General features: G+C 42.2%; 1 protein-coding gene across 2 annotated transcripts; it reads left to right on the top strand.

Annotated features, from left to right (window-relative positions):
- Positions 1–302: 302 nt before the first annotated feature.
- Positions 303–16,346, top strand: rpe (ribulose-5-phosphate-3-epimerase). Of its 2 annotated transcripts, XM_084023305.1 has the most exons (6): positions 13,720–13,898; positions 14,272–14,351; positions 14,451–14,590; positions 14,697–14,831; positions 15,497–15,583; positions 15,680–16,346. In XM_084023305.1, exons 1-6 carry the CDS (start codon positions 13,777–13,779, stop codon positions 15,800–15,802), a joined length of 687 nt encoding a protein of 228 aa, XP_083879431.1. In that variant the 5' UTR covers positions 13,720–13,776; the 3' UTR covers positions 15,803–16,346. The 2 variants fall into 2 exon arrangements, with proteins under 2 accessions (XP_083879432.1, XP_083879431.1); XM_084023306.1 differs by lacking the exons at positions 13,720–13,898; positions 14,272–14,351 and adding an exon at positions 303–314 and having other exon boundaries at positions 14,431–14,590.
- The last annotated feature ends 32 nt before the right edge of the window (positions 16,347–16,378 follow it).

Raw genomic sequence — 16,378 nt, 5'->3', positions numbered from 1 at the left:
TCGCACAAGCGAGATGAATTACAATTGACTGTTTCCAATACAAGCCAACCTTTGATCCTGAAACTGAAACTTCTGTGTCTCATTGTCAACGAGGTTTGCTGCATTTGGCCCCGATACAATAAGCGCCCAAAACCTGATTGTGGTTTCCGTAATCCTTCTCTGTGTTTAAAAGGAGAGTTTCCTCGCCACTGTTTTCCTAAGCTTGGTTTTCTCAAGGCTCCATAAACTTTTGTGGCTTGACAAATGAGTTTGTAAAACGGCTCCTGAGAATTGAACCAAAATCGCAGTGAGATGAATGGGGAGAGGAAGTCGTAGTTTCCGGGTGTGGGTGAGGGCGGTTTGGGTGGGGAAACCGAGAGCTGACACGCCCGATGTCTGTGTGCGTCTGACACCAAATCTCAGCATTCACCCACACAATTGAGAAAATACAAACATGCCACGGATTGTATTTCCCCTCTGGCCCTGAGTTATGAATGGTAGATTTCATGAGACTGATCTCATGGTTTGTCCTCTTCTGTCCCCTTTTCGTCCATGCAGTGCTGCGTCACCCTCCTGTATCAATTACTACCACATTTATTAGCTTTCAGTCATCATGTTGTCACAGCTGCAGCTATTTCCTTTTTCAAAAAACAGGGATTTTTAATCAATAATATGCGTCATGTAGCCGTTAGCACCACCTATCACCACGATAGGATATTTTTATTGTAGGCGAAGTTTAATTTCGAGTAACTGTCAGGGACTGAGGTGCAGTGGATAAACAATTTAAATATATATCTTCGTTGAATAGTAAGAAAAGAAAAATCAGCATCAATAGCTGGACACAGCTTGGAGATTCACACTCAACATAGAGACCAGGAAAACAACCCTGCAGCGGAGATTCTTGTGTCATGAAACGCAATGTATGATCTTGATAATTTGCATCACTATCCAATTAAGTTACCATAGTAACCTTGAACATCAAAGGACTGTAATTTGGCGCTTGGGGCCAAAAAAAATGCAAGAAAGATGACAGGCGAGATGGAGGGAGCGAGCAATAGATGGAATGTAAATCTTCTCTGTCAGATTTTCTCATTTAAGTGGAAACTCCCTTAATTAAAATGAAGGCCCTTTGAGAAAAAGACAAACAACAGAAAAGGAAGTTCAATTACTCAGAAACATAATTTATTTCGGTGCACTCTCATTTTGAGGTCTTTTTGATTGGCTTCTAATCAGAGAAAAGAGACACGCCAATCTTACAAACTAGACGAAAATTAAAATAAAGTTTCAAACTAAACCTCACAGGTGAGATACGAGGCAATTTACTACTCATCTGTAGTATCCTGCACCAAAATGCTAGCTTTGTCATTGTTTTGCGCAGAGCTGCTAGCATAGCTGTGGACTTGTTTTAACATTGAGCTCAGATGGTTTACATTAAAATACTTAAAAGTTACCAAATATCTAAAACAAACAATGACTGCACAGAAGAAGGGTATCACAAACACAATAGTTAAGATGCATGCTAGCACTTAAAACAAAGGGTCATTGTTTATCTTGATGAAGTATTCTGAATAGACCAACTGTTTGTTTTTTTTTAGTTTGGTCCGCCAACTCCTAAGTGTGTTGTGGATTGATGGATGAACGGTTTCATTGAGGTTGATATGTCACAAGTAACGACTGCAACCCAAACTGGGCTTTCCATCCTGGCCTTACACTTGGTATATGGCTTGTAACTCTATAGGAGAAGGTGGGGGGTTTGAACAAACACCGGTTTTAGGGAGGAGGCTTGCGTAGGTGTGTGTTTCACCACTCTCCGCTACAGTATTAAATAGCTTTCCTTCACATAGCTGTCACCTTGCAATCAATAATGCTAGGATAACACCCGGAACACTACAGCCATCAGTAGCCCGTCAACTCATTCACATCCAGACTTATCCACACATGCACACGATCTCGAGAGCATCCATCATCCATAAATGTCTGGTAGCTGCTCAGACAGGCACTCGTACGAACACTCCGCTGCTCCAGAGCTTCCAGGCATCATCCATCACCTCGGCCCACCAGAGGGGGTCCATGGCAGGGACACACACAGGCAGCGAACCTGATCCGCACCAGGCCAGAGACTGGTCACACATACACACACACAGAGAGAGACCTTTCTCTTGGGGTGGACAAACACAAACACATAAAACACAGGTCACCTATGGGCGCACAAAGGTGCCCTTTTACACCGCTCCAAGCTTTAAAAACAACCCCCCCCTCCTCTCCATCATTATACTGTGTAATTATATTCTGCCCTTAATCCACAATCTTAATTAAATCCTCATACATTTTTTTCCCACTACTTTCCACCCGTTCTCACCAGACTCTCGGCCCCCCCGCTGTGAGGATTATGTTTGCAGTACGGTTTATAAATAGTGCTGAGTAGGTGGCCTTGTAATGGAACCGCGGATATACAAATATCAAAGGCTCGGCTCCCTTCTTTCGACTTCTACGCACATGAATCAAGACGTGTGTTTCACAGATGTGTCCGAGCACACGTGTGTGCGGCATGCTTTCTGCGTACGCCCGTCTGGAAACGTGTGTCATGTCATGCCAGTGGGTGAGAACACATGGTAGCATGGTTTACACCTCCTCACTTTAGGCCAGGCTCAAAAAAAGACTCAGGTTTAGGCTCAAAGATGTGTAGCTCAATTCACAAGCTGAGGGGCAATGACTGAAATATATGAGTATGTAACTCAGTACGGAGGTAAAGGTGTTCATGGCATACAGGCTCGAGAAACATTATCAACTGTGCTCTTCCATTAGCATCAGTCATGAGGCGCTTAGTGTACTTTAGTGTACGTTTGGTCCCTCGTTCCTGATCCTATTCCCATGACCTGGCTCTTCTCAAATGGCAGTGTTCATGGTCCTATCGAGCAGAGAGCAAGAGCCTGATTTACTCTCAATATTGTTATAAAAGTTTTTATTTTAAAGATCAGGTTTGCTCTGAAGGAAAAGCATGAGGGTTGGTCTCCAGTGACTATGCTGGAGGGTTTTTTTTCCTCCCAAATTTGATTTTGTTTTATGTATTTTTCTTTTTATTCTGTTTGTTTCGTTGGCTAGACCACTTTATTATGCTCACTACTTTATTATGTTAGTTTTCTGTTCTCTTGGGCTCACCATAGTCTGTGTACTGGTGTATCATAGCATTCTAGGTGTTATTAGTCTCCATCAAGCCCAAAGCAAAGGTGACATCAGTCAGTCAAATGCATCCCATTTCACCTACCAGGCGACTTCTCCTTTTCTCATCCCACCAAGTCTTTCACAACACCATGTTATGGTCTTGGCTCCAGTCTTACCTTCAGTGGAAGGCTCTTACATTTTGGTGTAGAATGATGGATTTCTGATCTTCCATCTAAGTGCGTCCCTGTTGCAATGTGAGCACGGTGAAAGTGAGATAAAGGGCTTGTCAGTTTGGGTTCAGCAATAAGGCACCGCTGTGGCAACAGTGGTTTTCAGCATTACCTCATTTCACTCCAAGCCAGGGATTTAGTCCCGACACAGCTGCCACATGCTGCCTGAAGAAAACTCACTCCTCTCCACATCAGTATCATGACTTAACCAATCAGAGGCAATCACATAAATGTCACCGTCTGATGTTGGCCTGGTTACATCATGTTTTTCGCGACTTAGTCACCGTGTAGTTTTCCAGCATGAGTCAGCATCGAACGAGGAAGTGACAGTTATGCGGCAATAAATGTCTTAACTCGAATGCTGCGGTGATGGAAGCGGTGTCAGAGAATTGCGGTGCTGTAGGTGGTCGACCTGCTGGGACGCAAAAACTGACTGGTAAAATACAAGCAGAAATGTGGATGTAACCCAAATCGGTCCCTGGAGCAGGATCCAGTCAAAACGTTGGACGTAAAAGGAAACCTCTGCAGTCCAAGGAGAGTCATAACATTGCTCACACTCTTGTGGGAGACATACAGGATTTCATATGTGGAATGTATATTTATCTGACATGTGAACAGCTGTCTTGACATATTTAAACCTTCAATAAGTCGTTTTTTTTGTCTATTTTGCCATGTGGGGGCAGCAAAAACAAGCTGTATCACCTATTTACTCATCCAGGAGACACAGAGAAACATAAGCATGGTTTTGTTTCTGGACACCCATTATAAGTCCAATATCCACACAAGTTGCAGTCGGGGTTATAAATCTTTATCACTCAGTTATGTGAAAAAAGAATGAATCCTTTGTTTCCAAATTAATCAATTTGTCTCTTCTAAGTTGTGTAATGCAGAAAGCTGTTGGGCAAAGAGGGAAATATCACAGTATAACCTGCAAAAAAAACCCCATCTGGACATGATGTGATCTGTGATATGCTGCTGCTGCTCAGGGATGACGCAGAGGGAAAACCTTGAGTCCCACCCTTCGCAGCCTGTGTCTCCATTCTCCTGATCTTTGCCATCACCGAATATCTCAAACCGTCATGGAAAATTTCACTCAACCTTACGTAGCGAAGGGTGATATCGATTATAGTCCATGTTTATCCATAAATCACTCGGGGAACACAGCTTGGAGACAGCTCTCGACAGAAAGTTGAAAATTGGCCCCTGATGACACCATGCTGCTTAAAAGAAAAAAGAAAAAAAAAACCTTCAGAACACTTAGAAGTTGCCAAGGCAATGATATGATCCACCTCTTGTTTTTCTAGTATTATTTTAAGAGGCTTTTCATGGGTTTCTGTTATCCTTTTGTCTGCGAGTAATGTGATTCCGACACCGGTCACTAACACAATAATTGCAACCGTTATCCTGTTCCTTTATGTATTCATGGGTTTGTTGAACATTATATTCTGCCATTGTATTCCTCAGAGGATCCGATATGGATCTGAGTACACTGTGAAACAAACCCCCCACAAGCAGGCACACGCAAACACACACACACACACACACACACACACACACCCACACACACACATTATTTTAAATTTCATTAAAAATCCGGGAACCTGCCAAAAGTATGTACAATTCCTAAGAATGATGGCATTTGACTCTCAGAGTGAGTTGGACTTTTTGCCCAAAAACAGAAAAACCTAAAGATAAAGATGCTATTTTAGATTCCAGATTGGGTGTACTTGAACTTTCCCTCACCTCCAGAGGCAGGGCAGGGACACAGCAGAGAAAACAGAGAGCCGGCCAGGGGAAATTCCTGCCAGGGATCCATGAGTGTCTTAATACCACAGGAATGCACAAGTGAAATTTACATGACCGTCATGACAACTACAGATAAGCAGCGAGATAAAAACTGGGCAGTCCAGACAGCGTTGTGGTTGTTATTCCTGCTGTGACTATTTGTTCTAATTTGCTGGTGAAAAGCTGCGGACACATCAGCACTGGTGTTTGTTTTCAGCTTCATCACGCTGTTTGATGAAAACCTAAACTCGCCAAAGATGTTTGTTTACAACAATCAAGCTTTTCTTTCCATCACAAAACGTGTGCGGTCTGTGTAACAAGACATGCATATATGTAGAACTATCAAAACAGAATTAAGATGATATCAATCTTATCATCTAATTTCTGATGATAAATTATTTTTTAAGACAGCAAAAAAAGCATTTCCCACCCCAAATATATTTCTTTAGATAACAAACTTCATGGAATATTCCAGTCATTTAAGTTCAAATAAGGATAAAGACAACATTAGTGTTGCATTTCTGTATTGCAATTTTAGCACGTCTTTCTTTATTTCATATTAAAGGAATAGTATGACATTTTGGGTAACATGATTTGTTGTCGAGAGTTGGAGAGTCAATTAGAAACAAACAGAACAAAATGTGCTAATTAGTGAGCTTTACCAGCAGGGGTTGTTAATCCTATGATAAAATTACAACTTTTCTCTTGATTCATTAGGTAAGTAAACAATGTGAACACATCTCAATATGGTTCTATTTAGAGTAAAATATGATATGATAAAACAGAGCATGCTCACGGGCATGGGTCTTGGTCTTGGACCTTTTATGCTTTCACTTTCTGAAAAATGTCTTCGGTTGTATTTAGCTTCACTCTCTCATGTCACTTCTGGTTCCAAAAAATACCAGATTAGAGGCAAGATTTTGATTTGATTTTGGCAGGAAAACCCCTCACTATTTCACAACATGAGTTGTATATAAAGTCTGTTAGTTTACTGTAATAACTCAATACTTTTGTCAATGTTCTCATCTAACTCTCAACCAAGAAAGCACAAAATATTCCCCAAAATAAACCAAAGACTTGTGTTACATTATACAAGTAAGATTAAAATTTCACTTCAAACAACAAATAAAGTGTAATTAGGCCTCTTGCATTTTGTATTGCATTTACAATTTGGACAAATGTCTAATCCAATACAAAAAAAAAAAATGTCCCCTTTTTTTTTTGCTGCTCACAAATGAAAATATCGGGTAGGAGAGCAACTGTCGGAACCCAAGCTGTCATCACAAAAATAAAACGCGATCTTAGAGTAACGTGCGTGCTGTAACTGAATTTTTCACAGGAATTTTTATTTTGCTCAAGGGAGATCCACTCCGATGAACCACGAACAGATTTTCGGTCCCCCAGTGCCGGACCACATAACCCAGCGAGGGAACACCGTGGCAGAGCCTGAAAACCAACACGGATTAGTTTCTCTCCTGAACGTCATTGTTGGATGGATCTCCTCCGAAACTGCCAGTGTTTCTATTCGTCTCTCTGATAGTTTCTGCATAAGCGAGAGAAGGCTTTGTCAAGGCTCGAGTGGATTCCTTGTTTGCTTTGTGCTGCACAACTCCCTTTTGTGTCTCCATTCTTGATGATGGAGCAGCTTGTGAAATCTGTTGGCAGGGGGCCCATTGATCCTTGCTCCTCAATTTGATCCATATTTTCTGTATTCTCTTCTTCTCCCCCAATGCTGTTGGGTGTTTTCCTGGCAAGGAAGATAAAAAATAAGTACCCTCCCCTATGGAGCTGCTCAGGCTTCAGGAAACGGACAGGGGCCAGGTTAAATGCTCCGTTAATCTCTGATATACAATTCTTTTATTAGCCATTGATGGATATCACTATGATAACACCATAACTTCATCACCTTTTAGTGCAATGCTGTGCACATACAGTCCACTACTCCAAATGACAGTATAGCTGTTTTTTTACACTCCATCTTCTCTCATCTGATGAGCAAAACAGCGCCGTATAGACGAGTCCATTATTAGATGTTATACACGCTGGCTATCTGCCAGGCCCCTCTGGTAAGCCACTCAAAGAGGCCAGCGCCAGCCAAAGCCCCAAGCATTCCCATGCCAAACAAAAACACATCACTAAAGTCAATATTGGCCCTTTTATGCAGCCAACCAGCAGCAGGAAAAAAAAGGCAGAATACCAGAAGCAAAAAAATACCTCAAAGGATATCTTAAGACTGAATGAAAACACTGCGATACGAGGAACGCTGGGTTGCCAATAACAACGAGCGTGCTGGAGTGCTCTCGTACATCGAGTCTCCAGGGGGCTGTTACCCATCACCCTCCTGTTCTCACTTCCGTCCATTCTCTGTGTGAGGTTAATTGGACGGTTGGATACTTTGTCAGGATGTGTGTGTGCGTCTTGAGAGCCATTCATTCTGGCCTTTTTTTTTTTTTTTTTTTTTAATGGGACGAGCAATTTCCTCCCCTGATAACAGTGCTCGCATGTTTCCCTGCCAGGACCTGCCTCGGACTCAGATGGAGTGTGAAGTTAACATAAATCCAAGCTGTGATACTCCTACGGTGACAGCATCATAAATTTGTTGTTAAGTGCATCTGAAGAGTTATTTTCCTGCAGTTAGAGTAACTGTCCCCCTGTGTGCTGAGAGTACAGAGAGTGGTATGGACAGGTCTTTCTTCTTTTTTTTTTTACTTGATAAAGAGCAGGGAGAACCCAATACCTCAGTCATATGAGAGCTGTGTCGTTATTGTGAAATATCGAGCCTTGAGTCCTATTTTTGAAACAATGTGCCTCTTCTTCTCTGAATTTCACCCAGTGTGGTTGAACCATGGCTTTTCTTGCAAAAGAGGTCTTGACGAAACGAAGGTTACAATAAACGGGGTTGAATCTGTAGAGAAAGCCACTGCCCTTTTATTTTGAAAGTCTGAGCATTAGATATCAGTTAGATCACGTCATCCGTGTTTTGGTGAGTCAGCTGTTGTGTAAGAAATAAACAGCACCAAACAACAAGATGAGAAAGATTAAGGGGGAGTTTTCCTTGTAGAATTACCTTTTAGTTTCACTCCATCTGCATTTATTACACACTGATACACAATGGTGCAGTTAACAAATTATTTGAGTTTTAATAGCTGTGGTGTGATTTTGTTAGCAACTAACTTTAAAAAAAAAAACAGCGTGGTTCCCAGATACCAGTGACTTTTCACAAGGATTTTGGTTTCTCGATATTCCTCGATACCACTGGATTCTTAAGCACCCTTTTCTCAGTGGGTCGAACAGCTGCTGAAAACACCAGATGGGGTCAACATTCATATTCCCACTTGTCATATATATCACATCTTTTTTTTCCACAATAAAGTTATTTTCTCCAAACGTCAATGCTCAGTGCCAAAAGATTTTGCCACAGGTCTTTTTTTCTTCATAGTTAAGTAATGCTCTGCAGCAGATGTGTGTGTTGTAGTAGTGTAGTGCTGCCAGTGTGTTAAACTCTTCCCAGCAGAGTAGAGATTCCTCATGATTCACCGTTCAGGACATTCATGTCTGTCTGAAGGGTTTGGACAAATACATTGGTTTGTTTTCGTAAGATTGTGTCTTTATCAGGTGTGTGTATAAAGAGACGTTTCAGGTTAGGTTGGGTGATGATAAAAACAAAGAAGTAATTCATCAAATAAATAATAAATCTCTTTTTTGATCTCAGAAAGCAAATTCATTAGAAATGGATTTCCCGTTTTCATAAAATAAAGCCCTGCTCTATAAGAGGTCATGTTGTGAGGAAATATCAAACCCTGCTGTGCATTTTCATCATCCAAAGTCTTCTAATATTAAAGATTAAATCAGGTGGATTAGATCTTTTATGAAGTAGGCAGGCAAGCTTTGCTCACATCAACCTACTGGTGGGGCTAGTATTAAAACACACACACACACACACACACACACACACACACACACACACACACACACACACACACACACACACACACACACACACACACACACACACATATTATTCAGAATAAATGTTTTTTTCATTTCTCCACCACTTCACACTGTCATCTTGAAATGTCAGGTTCCCTGTGGTCACATATCAGGCCCTTTGAAGTGACACTTTGTCCTCCATAAAGCACTAAATTATTACCGGTGGAAGGGGCTTTTCACAGTAAATTACTGTTCTATGCTTTGCCACTACGGCTCTGAAGTGTGCTGTGGTCACAGTACATGAAGTTGAGGTCGTGTCAGAGAATATGAACTATGGCTTGATCAAATGCTGTTTAAGTAGAAGCTAATTATTTGATGATTTGGAAGCAAGACAACAACTAACCACATTAAACTACCAGGACTACTGATGTCAATGTGTCTGTGTTTCCAATGGTGTGAACATACAACATACATTAAAAGAAAAATCCGGAAACACATCACAGGCTAAGCAGCGCAGCTAAACACAGAGGATTTTGTTTTCACGCTTCCAAAGTCTCAGTTCACTGTGGTTAATGATTATAGGTCTGGGGCCCTCTGTAGTTACTGCATTCCCTGTGAGTTCATCATAGTAATGAAAAGCCCTTCGGAAACATCCAGTGAACTTTGATATAAAATGACTTCAAATGTACAGACAGTCCTGCTGTGATTGTTCCCTCTCATCCCAACAACATCAAATACTCACCCAATTAGAGTTTGCATGTTGAGCATCTAATACTCCCCAAACCTGAACTCTCTCCACACACACACACACACACGCACACACACACGCACACACTTCCCACCCCCTTTCCGGCAGGAAAACAGGTTTGATTGGGAGCGTTAACCTAGCGACGGGAGGTAGCACCCACCCCACCCTTCCCTTTACAGTTGCGGACCCCGACCACAGGGACATAAAGCCCAGGAAGGGAGAGGCTGCAAGGACACACTGTCCTTCCCGACCATCACAAGAAACAAGTTTACCGCTATCTGTTTGCTCAGGAGGCCGGAGTCAACGGCTGGGCGGGAAACGGGAGGAAGTTTTCACTCAAGATAAATACATCAAAAGTTTGGAGTTGGACCAAGTCCTTAATAATCAACCTTGACAGAGGAAGAAGGGAAAAAACAGTGTCTCCGCTCCTGTTCCTGCCTTCTGTAGCCGAGGTTGCAGGTCACATAAACCCAACTTATCAACGGTTACAGCTCACATACGGGCCGGTGCAAATGTACACGTCTTGGAGAGCACAGGAATTCTTTCCTATATGGAATCAACACATCATTTCCCCTGCAGATTAGCAATAGGAGGCTGTTTTTCCAGTAGTGCAGGTTCCTCACTGGAGCCGAGCTCGCCATTGATTTACCAGATCGTTAATTCATAGTCGGTAAATGATGCCCTTGAAAGGGACTGTTAGCAAGTCCAAACGTGTTTACTACATGCTGCTGCGTAGCGATTAATTAGCTACCTGCAACGGCTAAGTCTAAACCTGCGGGGACACATTTGAGAGTGTGGATAAAGCCACATGCCAAAATTGTACTGTGGGAAAAAAAGAGATTTATTTAAGAGAATACCCTGACTGAATGTTTTTTTTAAAAGCACATTAATTACGAATTTGACATCTAAAAACTCGTAAAAAAAATGGCAAAGGCTTATATATATATATGAAAATGAACACATTCATTTAGCAGAACGGGAATGGAATGAATTAGTCTTCAACTTTTCAACGAACGACAATTTTAAATTGTCTTCACAGATGACCGAAATCCAGGAATGCATGTAACGAGCCCGGGCTCATTAGCACCGCAGACCATACACGCCGAAGCAGAAGTGGAATATGTGCAGTGCACACACTGAAGGATGCTGATCAAATAAATTCTGTTAGTGTTAGGCATTAAATCGAGAGGGGCCGGCCCTGTACCTCTGGTACCTCTGGCAAAAACTCAACCTGCTTTACACCAGAAACGGCTTCACGCTTGTCTTTAATGTGCAGAATATAGTGCTTTTTCTGGGAGAAAAGGTTTTCTGATGATATGAATGTGAGTCCAGTACCGTGTGCTGTTTTCAAGATGACCATATGTCAGCAATGAGCAATAGAGAACAGCTTGACAGCATCCTGAAAATGAGTCACATTCCTGGGCTGCACTAAACCCAAAAAAGGTTTCTTAAACGGGGGCCGTCCAGCAAGCAGAGCCCCGCGGTCGACTGGAATGATGTGCTTGGTGTTGGAGTTGTTTACAGTAAAGGTGAAGAATGTGTCTTTGTGTCAGCTGCAGGAGAAGGAATGACCCCTTTTAAAGACAACACACATCAACTAGGTCGGTGAAATGAATCAACCTTGAGGGTGACCTCTGTCATAATAGACTCCTTAACAACTAAGAAAAAAGGAATTCCTTGAAATATGTTTTAGTTTAAAAGATATTTGTCACCTAATGAACTGGAGTGAATCTTCCTCTGACACTCATCGACTCTGCTCTCACCATAGGACTCTTGTGGAAAGACTAATAAAAGCCAGCTATGCCACCGGGCCACAAAATGACTGTCAAAGCCCGGAGCTCATACCTTCCACAGAGGCCCCAGTTCTTTGAACTTACCCCGGCCTCACCCCTACTCAAATATCACATCTTCTTCTTGTCTGCCAGAGGAACGCCGTGCCACCAGTGTTTCCATCGTTGCTGCGGAAAAATGCAAAAACGTGGGTAAAACTCATAAATGTCATTTGTTATGTTTCGCCAGTCTGGGTATATGTGTGTGCCTCTTTGTGGGCTGAGCAACGCGCTGCAGAGGCTTTTTGAAAACCTCAGCCATCTGCTTCTTGTAAAGCACAACAACTTACACATATGATCTGAAAAAATAGTCATACTGATACCAAACTAGGTGATAAAATGCCATAAAGCTCAGGATTATACAGGTAATAACAAATCATGTCTCTTATGCACAACAAAAACGTCTTTGTCCCTCACCACTGACAAAACTCAGACATCACATGATCAAGTTGGTATGACATCATAGTTGACATTAGTAAATGGGATGTAGCACACAAGCAATGATGAAATAATACATGTCATAACTTATTTGACATTTAATTATTGTATTTAATTGAATTATTAAGGGCTGAAATGTTTTGTTGACAAGCATTTTATACACAAACTGTAACAATCTTGTTTTACTGGAAACCTTGTTGTGTCTCTTTCATCGTTTTCTCATTTTTATGTTGGTGTCAGATAATAAAGCTTTTCTGATGGTTGCTGATCTATTTGTCATTTCTGCAAAAGGGTTCTCATTCCTTTGAGGTATTGAGGTATTTCACAGACCAAAGTATCCCAGCAGGCTAAGCTGTCCTCCATCCACCCAACTGCTTCAATCGATAAAATCCATTTTTATAAAGCCCTGACAACTTTATATCATTAAATGTCTGTGTCCTTCTAGCACCGAGTGTGAAAGATCCATTCTTCTATTGAGCCATTAAACTATCTGTCTGTAGAATGGCAGCGACAGATGGAGAGCTGACAAGAAGTCTGTGAAATCTCAGAGACGTTAAACCATGAAAGCAGCCGCAAAAATACACCGAGAAAATAGAAGGAAGCTGGAGGATTCAAGGAATCAAAAGATTTGGCAACTTTATACCTTTTACACCATTTAGTAAACTGTGTCCCACATTAGGCCTGCAAATGTGTCCTACATAACACAACACCCTGATGTTTACACAACTGTGCCCCATATTATCCGACAAAGAGTCTGAAAGCAGCCCGAGGGAATTGGTTTTGAGGTTGTGTTCACAGAATTGTTTGTTGTAACTTCTCTGCCAATTATTCGTCTTCATAGCCGAGCAGAGAAACACTACGATAAGTGCAGTTTTGCAGGGAAATGTTGCAGCTACAGTAATGGTGCAGGGAATAAAAACGTATCCTATAATAAAAGTCCAATAACAAGTATTGATAACGCTTTTACACCATAGAGAGGCAAGCTGATAAGAGCTTTTAATACTGCAATCTTCTCCCCAATCAACAACCAGCAAAGTGAATCCACTGTCCCCAGTGCATTGCCCCTATGAGCTTTGCGCCATCTAGTGTCAAGAAGTAGGTAACGTATTTTGATGAAGGCGGAAGTGTGAGGCCAGAGATGCAACAAGTTACCCATTGGCACCTAGTTTAAGACCGGAAGTTCTGTGTATATAATAATTATAATACATATACATATAATATATACATATAACATATAATTATGTATCGTTTTTTAATAATAGATAGATAGATAGATAGATAGATAGATAGATAGATAGATAGATAGATAGATAGATAGATAGCTGGGAAATTAAAGTGTAGCAGCAGCATTACACACAGTGACAACACAGTAAGTAAAGATAAAAACAAATAAATAGGTAAAAAACAACAACATATAAAAATAGCAATATAAAAAGTAATAATAATAATTTAATAATATATGGTAAACCTGTAATATAATATATTTTTCATAATCCAATTTAAACATGTTTGCAGTATGTACTGCTCTTTAAGTAGTTTGATATTGGAAGACGTTTAGTTGCTTGTGTTTTTTCCCCTTTTATTTTGAAGGCTATCAGCGGAAGTGGTGCCTTGTGTTGTGGTCATCTCGCTGGGAGGGCTGCATGCAGACAGACACAGCGGCGGTAGCAGCAGCATGGCTTACAATGCGAAGATCGGTCCGTCCATCCTGAGCAGCGACCTGTCCTGTCTGGGCAGCGAGTGCGTGCGGATGATGGAGTGCGGGGCGGATTACCTGCACCTCGACGTCATGGACGGGTCAGTCTATTAGTGAGCTAAGGGGAGCTAGCATGCTAACAAAACAAGCCGATGGGGAAGTTCGTGTGCGTGCTAAAGTTGGCTAACATCAACAAGCTAAACTAGCATGCCAGAAGTTAATCTGGGGAAGACATTATTTATGTAGCTGGATTTATCTGGCTTTGGTTTGTCAACGAAGAGGCTTTTAAAACGTCAGGATGTCAAACTTTATGTCTTTGCAACCGACTTCCTCCTTGCTGCCTGCTAGTCCAGTCAGTGTTTACCTTCCTCTTAATATGCGAGGCGTTGTTTGCAGCCGTTTATGCTGCAAGGCGAGGTGATTTCCTCACAGCTGGAGGATAAATGTCTGCTTTTTTTGTTTCCCCTTTTTAAGGCACTTTGTCCCCAACCTCACGTTTGGACACCCCATGGTAGAGTGCCTAAGGAAGTCAGTAGGCCAAGACCCTTTCTTTGGTGAGAGAAGACCCATCCCCAAACATATGCTAGACCCTATTAACCCAATGAATCTGCTGTGCCTGTGCAGTATTGTAAGAGTGTTGATTAATGTTGCAGACATGCACATGATGGTGTCTCGGCCGGAGCAGTGGGTGAAGCCCATGGCTGCAGCAGGAGCCAACCAGTACACATTCCACATAGAGTCCACAACCAACCCTGGGAACCTCATCAAGGAGATCCGAGAGAGTGGCATGAAGGTGACAACACACTGGTGCCTTCGTGTGCAAAACATATTACCGTCACCGGCTTCAAACGTAAGCAAATGTCTTTTATACGTCCCCATACTAACGCTGAGTTCTGTAGGTGGGTTTGGCGCTAAAGCCTGGTACGACTGTGGAGGAGCTGGCACCTTGGGCTAACCAGATCGACATGGCTCTAGTCATGACTGTTGAACCCGGCTTTGGGGGTCAGAAGTTCATGGAGGACATGATGCCAAAGGTAAGGACGAACCACAGGCAGAGGAAGAGAAAACACACAACCGCAATAACACAAACTAGGCTTCATAGACGATCACACAGTAAATCAGCTCCTTTTTGAGACATAATGAGATAAATACAGAGTCGTAAGTGCACAACTGAAAAGCAGAGATAAAGAAAGAAATCACCAGTATGGCTTCATTTTGCAAAACAAATAAAAAAAATAAAAAGTCAACAGAAGAGCACATGTCAAATGTCCGTTACATTGACAAAAAGGCACATCTTGCCACTCTTTTATGCTCCATGTAAACTGGGAACATAACAAGAATGCTATTATGGCTACAACATAAACACTAACAGTTGTTGTTAGGGAAGGGAGATTACGTAAGTTTCTCCTAAACCACAGAAGTACACAATAATATTACATAAGAATATAGATGAGTTTCACTTTCACTGCTCTCCCCTCTCTCCATCTCCTCTTTTCGGCAAAAAGTCTGGAAGTCTGTCAGATATCGTTTAAATGTCAGACCGATCACAGCCCCAGATAGAAGCACTTGTTCCCCAAAGCGTAGTAGTTTCGTCTGACTAGCGTTCACATTTAGTTCAGAGGATGCCTGGGATTTATCGTCGTGCCGTAGACATGGTGCCGTGTCTGAGCTGTCTGTTTATTTCTGTGCATGCGTCTAGGTGAGCTGGTTGAGGAGTCAGTTCCCTTCACTAGACATTGAAGTCGATGGAGGCGTCGGCCCCGACACCATTCACAAGTGTGCGGAGGTAAGTTACACCAACATGCATGTCATTCACCTCGCATTAAAATCCAGTTTCATGAGGATTTATTATTTTTTTTTAACATGCTAATGTCTGCTGCAGGCGGGAGCCAACATGATCGTGTCGGGCAGCGCCGTGATAGGCAGCGAGGACCCGCGTTCTGTCATCGCCCTGCTGCGCACCGTGGTGGCCGAGGCAATCCAGAAACGCTCGCTGGACCGCTGAGGTGTCGTCTTTGTGACACGTGCCCTTCCCAGCAACACGACGGTCGGAACAGGAACTCACTGGAACGGACTCAATGTGGACATTTCCGGGGCTGAGGTCAGAGCGGGGGCGATGGCTGAATCCTAATCCCTTTTGATGTGAGTGAAGCTGCATCGTGCCTCCTACAAAACTTTCTGAACTTCATCCTGTCCTCCCACCACTATCGCCTCTCTGAACCGTTAACTGAACGCGAGTCTCGTCTCGGCACGGGGACAACCAGAGCTGAGGTTGTGCTTATTTCACATCTGTAAACATTCCTGAATATAGTTTGACACGGTTGTTAGGGGTGACGTCATTATGGAAATAAAATGAGCACTGTGTTTAGTCTTATCTTCAGTTTTGCAAGTGATTTTCTGACTTCCATCCGAAAATACATTTTTCATAGTTTGTGCTCTTTTCTCCGTTTTGTTGAACTGAACCGTTAACAACTCGCCACACTACTGAGCTATGTGCACTTCTAAATTCCATGAAATCTGGTTTTGCTAATTAAAAAGACTCCAATGAAGTGAAGTGTGGATTCTTTGCTGTCTGCCCTTG

The sequence above is a fragment of the Eutrigla gurnardus genome, assembly GCF_963514095.1.
Source record: "Eutrigla gurnardus genome assembly, chromosome: 12".
NCBI lineage: Eukaryota > Metazoa > Chordata > Actinopteri > Perciformes > Triglidae > Eutrigla > Eutrigla gurnardus.
This window is presented reverse-complemented; position numbering and strand designations above follow the sequence as displayed.

Excerpts from the sequence above, each read along its gene's own strand:
- rpe (XM_084023305.1), top strand. The coding sequence starts at position 13,777 with ATGGCTTACAATGCGAAGATCGGTCCGTCCATCCTGAGCAGCGACCTG. Across the intron at positions 14,591-14,696 it reads TCCGAGAGAGTGGCATGAAG|GTGGGTTTGGCGCTAAAGCC; the intron begins GTGACAACACAC and ends TGAGTTCTGTAG. Across the intron at positions 15,584-15,679 it reads CCATTCACAAGTGTGCGGAG|GCGGGAGCCAACATGATCGT; the intron begins GTAAGTTACACC and ends TGTCTGCTGCAG.